This window comes from Atta colombica, unplaced genomic scaffold, assembly GCF_001594045.1.
Source record: "Atta colombica isolate Treedump-2 unplaced genomic scaffold, Acol1.0 scaffold12, whole genome shotgun sequence".
Taxonomy (NCBI): domain Eukaryota; kingdom Metazoa; phylum Arthropoda; class Insecta; order Hymenoptera; family Formicidae; genus Atta; species Atta colombica.
The window spans coordinates 6,290,896-6,300,278 of NW_017259206.1; the positions used below are offsets into that span (position 1 = coordinate 6,290,896).

At 41.5% G+C, this 9,383-nt stretch overlaps 1 protein-coding gene across 3 annotated transcripts; it reads left to right on the top strand.

Annotated features, from left to right (window-relative positions):
• The first annotated feature begins 567 nt into the window (after positions 1–567).
• LOC108694480 (tyrosine-protein kinase Abl) lies at positions 568–9,283 on the top strand. Of its 3 annotated transcripts, none has more exons than XM_018204018.1 (10): positions 568–1,032; positions 1,863–2,016; positions 2,285–2,394; positions 2,516–3,522; positions 3,593–3,848; positions 3,943–4,077; positions 4,363–4,498; positions 4,578–4,705; positions 5,684–5,895; positions 6,158–9,283. In XM_018204018.1, exons 1-10 carry the CDS (start codon positions 906–908, stop codon positions 8,474–8,476), a joined length of 4,584 nt encoding a protein of 1,527 aa, XP_018059507.1. In that variant the 5' UTR covers positions 568–905; the 3' UTR covers positions 8,477–9,283. The 3 variants fall into 3 exon arrangements, with proteins under 3 accessions (XP_018059507.1, XP_018059508.1, XP_018059509.1); XM_018204019.1 differs by having other exon boundaries at positions 4,578–4,684; XM_018204020.1 differs by having other exon boundaries at positions 4,578–4,684; positions 5,732–5,895.
• Positions 9,284–9,383: the final 100 nt, after the last annotated feature.

Consider the following 9,383-nt stretch of genomic DNA (forward strand, 5'->3'; position numbering starts at 1 on the left):
CATGTTCTATTCGCCCACTTCAATAGGAACATGTTGGTGGAAACACGAATTATCTAAAGAAAAAAGATCCATCCATTTACATCTTACCAAAAAAGAAAGAAAGTACATACAAAATTGACTGCGAAAGACTGAGACAACTCTTTAAATTGAGCTCACAGCCTTATGATTGGTCGGTTTTCTCATATCCTTTTGCAGTCCTTCGTCTAAATTCTTATTTTCTTTTCCAGTCATTTCTAGTTGCGTCGCGTTAAATCTTTCGCACTAAAAACAAGATAAATGTAAATCAAGCATCGCAAAAGAAAAAAAAGAAAAAAGGTCGTCCAACCGGGAAAAAAAGAAAAACTGAACCAATAAAAAATTTGATTATGAATAAAGCGATTATCGGCAGTTCGCGACAGCTCGATATCTATACACGCGAACGGTAACAGACTCGGAATTAGGAGCGTGTGAACGAGGGCACCGTGGAAGGCACCGTGGAGGGCATCGCATGAGAACCCGCCCAGCGTCGTGCTGCCGCACAGCAATGCATCGACAAACTAAATAATCGACGTCAAAAGCTGTCAAATATGGCGAGAGGCAGCGAGAGAGAGCGGTAATTGACATGTAAAAATGTGAATGGCCCCGCCGCGGCCCGCACTGTGATCTGCGCTTCGATCGGGTGGGTGGGTCGCGCTCGTGGCCGACGCGGTGTCCTCGCACGCGTGAATCCGGGCTCACGCGGACGACGACGACGACGACAACGACGATCGACGACGATGTCGGGCCCGTCGCCGGCGCATGTCGAATGCCGGAAGTGAAGTGTTCCTCGGCGCGACCGCGAGGGCAGTCCGAACCAGGAGCCAGACAGGCCTCTACACGCAGACCCGGGAAGGAGGGGTATGGTATGGTAATCAGCGGACAAAGCTATGGGCGCTCAACAGACCAAGGACAGGGTGATCCCCGCCGGGTCCACCGTGCGACAAACACGCAAACAGCCCAGAAACCTCAAAGATACGCGCGTTATAGGCTCTAACATATTCACCGAGCACAGCGGTGAGAACACACGTCCCTATCGTTCTGTCTTGCTCCTAGACTCCTGAACTCCTAAAGTAGTCTCCTTGAACACATTCCATTGGATGTCCATGTTGAGGCACGATGCTTTTGCAACTCATGCTGGAATTGGCATGCTTCTCCTGTGGCATGTTTTAACACTATTGTGCTTTCATGACTTGACACAATATGATGTGGTATCTTTATAAACTAATAGCTTTATAGACTAATAGCAATGATAAGAAAGTAGAACTTAGAAATAGTCTAAAGGTCTGTCTTTTATAGCTAATATAGTATTCATTTTTGGCTTAAAGTGATATATGTTTAAGATTTGAAGCGAGAAGAAAAATCTTAGTGTAAGAGTAAAAAACAAACCTCGAGATTTATTTTTTTTTACTGCATTAGACTATAGTGAAACTTTCTTTATTGCTTTCACCAAATTTCAAACATGTATCTATTTTTGTTTTAAATATAGGAAATGTACATTAGTTATAAAGAAATATCTCTAATTTTGCGATGTTTTCTAACATATAAATTAATGTTTATATTGGCATATGTTGTCTGAATTAATAGTTATTACTGACTAAATAAGAGTTTTGCAATGTATAAGCATGTATGTTATGGAAAAAAAGATAAAAAAATATCTATATGAAGATTCATAGTGACTAGTTAATCATTCTTATTGTATTATGTTACTTTGAATGTAATTATGAGATTTTCCAACATCTTGCATTATTATATAAGCAAAGAGCTGCTTTGAGATTATCAGTACTAGAAGTTTTCCTTTGGATACATTGAAGGTTACATAGAAGATTGTTTTCTATCTTTTACAGAGGCACTTTTGCAAAGTAGACCTCTACCTCACATTCCAGCATTGCCAGAAGGTGATCCTCCGAGTGGTTCTAGTGTTCAATCAATTTCACAGCAAGCTAACATTCAACAGCACGCCAGTGTGTCTGCTAGCGGACTTCTTGAAGCAGCAAATAGGTCAGTTTCACTGTTTAAAGTCTGAAGGACATATGTCATGCTTATATAATAGCTGTTTTATCTATTTTTATATAAGGTCAGACTATAAAAGACTCTTATATAAATTATCTTTAATACATAATAGGAAGATAGGGAGGATCTTTATTACATAGATTTGCTTTTTTTATATACTTCTATTTATAAGATATAGAATCTTGAATATAAAAGATGTTATCTTTATATCACCTATTATTGAGTTCTAGAAATAATATTTTCCATTTTTATGCAGATGGACTAGCAAGGAAAACCTCTTAGCACAAGAGGAAGATGATCCTCAATTATTTGTCGCCTTGTATGATTTTCAAGCTGGTGGGGAGAATCAACTTAGTTTGAAAAAGGGTATTAAATTTATCTTTCATTAAACATTACATAAAGATTTCATCAAATTTTAAAACGTAAATGTTGATTTTTTTATAAGTATAACATAGCTTAAATGTTATTCTTTAATTTTTCTAAACAGGTGAACAAGTACGTATCCTAAGTTATAATAAAAGCGGAGAATGGTGCGAGGCTCATTCGAGCTCTGGGCAAGTGGGATGGGTACCATCAAATTATGTTACACCTGTGAACTCCTTGGAAAAGCACTCTTGGTACCATGGGAGGATATCTAGGAATGCTGCAGAGTATCTGCTGAGTTCAGGGATAAACGGTAGTTTTCTTGTACGAGAATCGGAAAGCAGTCCCGGACAACGTAGCATCTCTTTGAGATACGAGGGTCGAGTGTATCATTATAGGATCAACGAAGATAGCGAAGGAAAGATGTTTGTCACAACGGAAAGCAAATTCAATACGTTGGCTGAGTTAGTGCATCATCATTCAATGCTTGCCGATGGCCTTATAACGCAACTGCTTTATCCTGCACCAAAGCATAATAAGCCTACCGTCTTCCCTTTAAGTCCGGAGCCGGACGAATGGGAGATTAACAGGACGGACATAGTAATGAGACATAAGTTAGGAGGCGGCCAATATGGCGATGTATATGAAGCAGTCTGGAAGAGATACAATATGACCGTAGCGGTTAAAACTCTGAAGGAGGATACGATGGCATTGAAGGATTTTCTAGAGGAAGCGGCTATCATGAAGGAAATGAAACACCGAAATCTGGTACAATTACTTGGAGTTTGTACACGTGAACCACCGTTCTACATCATCACGGAATTCATGAGCAAAGGAAATCTCCTAGATTACCTGCGAAACGAGAGTAAGCATCAGATTAACGCTGTAGTTCTGATGCACATGGCTACACAGATTGCGAGCGGCATGAGTTATTTAGAGAGTAGAAACTTCATTCATCGCGACCTGGCGGCCAGGAATTGTCTGGTTGGCGAAAACCATCTTGTTAAGGTTGCAGATTTCGGTTTAGCTCGTCTTATGAGAGACGATACGTACACAGCCCATGCAGGGGCGAAATTTCCTATAAAATGGACTGCACCAGAAGGTTTAGCATATAATAAATTCTCCACAAAGGTACAAAGATCGTTAAGAAATATAATTATTACGTTATTGGATTACGAATAATGATAATTGATTTTTACAGTCTGATGTATGGGCATTCGGTATCTTATTATGGGAGATTGCCACTTATGGAATGTCTCCTTATCCTGGTGTCGATCTAACGGACGTTTATCACATGTTGGAAAAAGGCTATCGAATGGAATGTCCTCCCGGTTGTCCAACAAAAGTTTATGATCTGATGCGTCAGTGCTGGCAATGGTCAGCGGCAGAACGGCCAACTTTTAAGGAAATACACCTTTCATTAGAAAATATGTTTCAAGAATCTAGTATTACCGAAGGTAAATGGATTATTTTAAATTAGAGTATTAACTAATTGTATTTTTTATAAAAAAAATTATGTTCTTATTATAATATGTTCCTGCAATATTGCAGAGGTAGAGAAGCAACTTCAAGGTGGGGGGGAAATTCCATTGCTAGCATACAAAAAATCGCAGACTGGAAGTACAGGAAATATACATGGACTTGTTCTTGTATCCGAGCAATTATCTTCTTCCGGCATAACGCAAGGTAATATTTAATGTTGATAATGACTCAACCATGTGACGCGTTTTACATTGAAATAAAAAGGTGTGAATTGTAATGTTTTTGTATAATTAAAAAAGATAGTTCAAATTTGATCTTTTTAAATTTTAATATATTTCAAAGAATATTGAAATTTTAATTTTATTGCTTCTGATATTCTTTTCTTTAAATATTGGAATATAATTTTTGTTTTTACATTATATAGAAAATTATCTAATATAGCATATTATTTATCTGAAATATTTATTCGGCAAAATATATTTTATGTAGAAGGAGCCAGCTCGGTCACCAAATTAAGTACTTTTATGGGAGGTTTGTCAAGTAGGAGTAATAGTAATATGGTTCAAATGCGAAGATCTACCAATAAAAAAGGAAAACAGGCGCCAGCACCTCCTAAGCGAACAAGGTACTTACATTTTTTTTTCTCCTATAAAACATACAATCATAATTCGGTATATAATAAAACTATTTATCTTCTGTGACAGTTTGCTATCATCGTGCAGTTCTTTTCGAGATTCTGCCTATCAAGAACAAGATCAACAAAATGTTGAAGTGAGCACTATGACGCTTGACGATGGCACAGATCTAAATGGTATTGATAAAATTTTTGAAGGTATTCCACTATATCAAATTAAGTGTAATGATGAATGCACGAATGCTGCTTCCATTTGATTTCTTTTGTTAACTTTCAGTTGACTTTAAGTTTAATTTTGATATGCATCTCCGCCTACAGTGATTTACGGCTTCATGAATGTGGGTCATTCTCCTCGAGCCAGTATGTATACTTGAATGTTAAATACACGCCGAATACTAATTTCCGGTATAATAGTACTTGGATATATATTTTATTAATGCATACTCTCGAGCGTCTGCATCTCGTACATAGTCAGTACATCGTACTGTTAATTGTAGCTACAGTTCTTCGTTCCCACTTATACCAATAGGGAACGATACTTTACATATGTTATCTATCATACTGACAATGAGTTACAAACCCAACAGGTTCCATGTTAGGTACTCATGCATGATATTTGTTTTTGCAGAGGTACAAGTAGAACGTCGTTTTTCCTTTTTGGTTTTAGATTTTTAGATATGTATCATTTTGATTTCCCGTTTAATTATTCTCATTCTAAAGATTGAGATTCAACTGCGCAAGAGGCATATTATTTCGTCGATTTTATCATCGTATAAAATTCAACTGTGTTCAAGCAGTGTTACGTGAGTTTACTGAGCTTCTTATTCATACATATATCACAAAAAATCATTCAGAAAACTAGCACACGTCATATACTATTTCTCACTTTCACTGATTGTTTATTGTCAACGACATCACTCTTATCTAACTAATAGAATTACAATGTACACAATTTAAGGATCTGCTGTTAATTGAATGTCGATTAAAGGAGAATGACCCTAGGATGAATGGAGTGTGATTAGAAAGTAAAGCAGAGAATAAGATTGATAGGCGCCGCAAATATTCTTTTCTTAGCTTTCCTCCAGAAATGTCTATAACGCGTTGTGCTTACAATATGCTGGAGAGATACCTTAGCTATAGATTATATACAGTACACCTTATTAAATGGCGACTCAGGTATCACACGTGATCTCGTGACAATGGCTACACAGTCAATTACTACAGGAGGTTGCGATATGGACGACGACGGAGATGGGTCGCAAGGGACAGCAGAACATAACTTTGTTCCTCAACCGTCAACCTCGCCGGAACCAGTATCCAACTTACCATGCAATCAGAAACAAATTAAATCTCGACCTTACACGTCTAAGGAAGTACTGCCTCAGAAGGTACAATGATCTTACGTTGAGCGGCCACAATTTCAAAGCTATATAAATACTAGAACTAAATACACAGAAACAATACCTTCTTTACCCGTGTATGACATTAAATATTACCAGATACTATAATGATAATATTTCTGTATGTTTGTGTTAAGAATCTCAAAGTAAAGTCCGTTTCGATGGTAAATGCATTTAGCACTGCTTGAATAACTTACGTTGTTTGATTCGAAGAAGCGATTCCGCGATTTAGAATAAAAATCTATTTCAGCTAGTCCATGTGGGTGCGCTGGAGGTGCAAAATGTTAAAAGGGCGATCAACCGCTACGGCACTCTGCCAAAAGGAGCCAGAATTGGGGCATATTTGGAATCCCTACGACAAAGCGGTATGCCGCCGAATCAAGAGAACGTCGCCACATCCTCTTTATCCAATGCAGTCATAGAACAGCAGCAGCAGGACATTATCACCGCGAACGTTGTTGACGTGATCCCGCAGCACCGTTCCCTTTCACCTCGTCAGAACAATTTACGCAGTCAACCACAGATGACGCGAAGCAACTCTTCGAGCGGAGTGGTGAATACTTATCAACCGCCGAACTCACCTCGCAGCCGTGCCGTAGGTATTAGGAAGACTAACACGGAGGGTATTGGCTTGCGAACTTTTCGAGTGCCGAACAATTCCAGCTTCCGTACCGCCAGCCCATCGAGATCAGTTCAGCCAACTCTGGCTGATCTGGAGTTTCCACCACCACCGGTGGATTTACCACCTCCTCCGGACGAAGCTTTCGATCATTGTGACTTGCCACCACCTGTCACAACAGCGTCACCATGCGAGACATCCTCTTCTCACACGAAGATAGCGAGCTCGCCAGTCGGCCTTAGGAAAGTGAAAGCAGAATGGCGGAGCAAAGACGAGATCAGCGATCACGATCAGGACGATAGACATAATGATGTGAGAAACGCGGAGCCATCAGTGAAGGAGGCTAGTTCGCGATTCGGCGTGAATCTGCGACGCCGGGAAACGACTACCGGCGATGCGCATTGCGGTAGCGGCGGCGGCATTGGTAAGTCCGCGGAGGAGAAGAAATTAGTTTATAGACCAAAGGAAACGACGAACAGTGGCACGATCAAAACGGAATCATTGGATGCGACGATCGTGGCACCCGAGGAAGCGCCACCGCCGCCTCCACCACCGCCGCCGCCTATCGACGGTGCCGTAATCGGAATCGGTACCACCGACCCCTTTGAGTCCAAACCCGGCATGAAGGAGATGCTGGAGCTCAAGCTGATCAACGAGATCAAGCAGAGTGCAGACATGAAACACGGTGGTACCGGCTTCGCGAAGAAGACTGGTAGCGTCGCTAGTAGCAACGCGCCTCTGTCAGCGGCACCGCTCGACCCGGCGTCGCAGCTTCTATCCGAGTTGTGCGCCAGCTTCAGCATGGATTCCGCCAATAAGCAGCATATCGTCCCGAGCGAGTACGCGATCTCGATGTTGAAAAGCAACGATGTGTCCAATGTTCAGGAACATGTTCACACGAACATGTCGGGCGCGCACATTGAGAGAAGCAGTGGCTACAAGGAGATCTCGATGACCTCGCCAATTACGGAAAGTCATATATTGAGTGCTGCTAGCGTAGGTTTCAAATTGAAGAAGGTAGACAAGAGAAGTAATCCACAGAGGGAAGAGAATCCGGACGGTCAAATAATCGACTTCAAGGCTCGGTTGCGAAAGGTGGATAAGGATACTGACAAGGAGAGGGCCGTGGCGGACGAGAGAAGCAAGTCGTCGCGTTTCGACGACTGCACACAGGGAAGTAACGTCGCGGATTCGGCGGATTCGTCGTCTGGCGTGGATGATGCGAACGATGACAAGCGCCGCAGCACCGGCAGTATTAGTAGCCTAAAAAAATTGTGGGAGAACAAAGAGGCTTCTTGTGATAACCAACCACTTAGTCCTAAATTAAATGTGAGAGGGGCGAATAGCAAACAGGATGTCGGTGACATTGCGAGCGAGGACTCTCCAGAGGATCATAGCGGTGCCTCGACCAGAAGCTCAACCAGCAAAAGCGATCCGCGAATATGGCCTCCCACCTCATCCTCAGTAACTTTGGAAATGGAAAAGCCGATCGTACCAGCCAAACCGTTGAAACCACTCGGACCCTCCAGCAAACATTTTGGTTCCTCGATATATGCCACGCCGAATTGCAACAAATCGTCGCAGAACGACGATGATAGCAGCAAGCAGACTAGCGGCGAAATGACGAAAGGGGCGAAGCATAGCGTGATGGAAATCTCGAACGTTATAGAAAACAGCATTCTGAATTTGAAGGGTAGTCCTACCATAGTTATGGCCAGCTGGCTGCAGCTTTCCGACAAAGTCGGCCTGCTTCACGGCATGTGCGTCAACCTGACGGACACGGCGATCGCGCCGCATGCGAGATTCCAATTCCGCGATCTGCTCACCCGACTCGAGCTGCAGGCGAGGCAGCTGCGAGCTGCCGGCACACGCAACATCACCGAGAACACGAGACTCTTGTGTGATGTGCAGAATACGATAAAGGACGTGATAAACACGGTGCAGAGGTAAAGCCGCACCGGGCCGGCTGAAAAATCAAAACGAGCATCTCGCCCTGCGAGTTTTCCCTGCACTCCACCGCCCTACCCCTGTGATGTACCCCGATCGCAGAAGTCATCACTCTCGTCCCTCCTATCTCTTTCTCTCTCTATCTCGCATTCGCATGTGGACGTATAGTATACATATAAATTTATATAAATATATATCTAAGTCACTAAGTAAGGTTTTATCAAGGAATGAAATCTTTTTTGAAAGCATAGCAATTAATCTACGCGAGCGAATAAGAGTGAACTTAATGTGAATAAGTCCTTAATCGATAATACGACTGCATGATCGTTAGAGGAATTAATCCAAAGTTGCACGAGTCGTTGGTGACACTTCTCGACACGCAGTCACATAGGGACACAACATGTACGAGATAAAACACAACTCGTACGAGATCCTATATATACGCAGTAAATTCTAAGTTCGTATAGATTTACATCTCTCTGCCTGCATACCATCCATGCGCTTTTTTTGGAAGATCTTTAAGAAACTGCTATGATCAGCATGTACAACGTCACAGGCCTGGCAGGAATACGGCCTTAAAACGAGAAGAAAACGTATACACCATTGCATGATTGAATTTTTATGTCGAGACGTAACGACGGTTTTCATATACGGTAGTAAATGTGATGATTATAATTACTGTATGGAATAACCGAGCAAATTCTCAGTAGTATATAATCGGCGTATTGGCATGATTGAATGGGGGCATATTAAACGCGAAAAAACGAGTCTTGTCATGGACGCGAAAATATCGAACACGCTAAACTCTATATCCTCGAATCGCTTACGTATCGCGTATATATAAATCGTTTCGTTTTACATGTAATTTTATACACACATTGTGCTTAGTATATATATATATATATATATA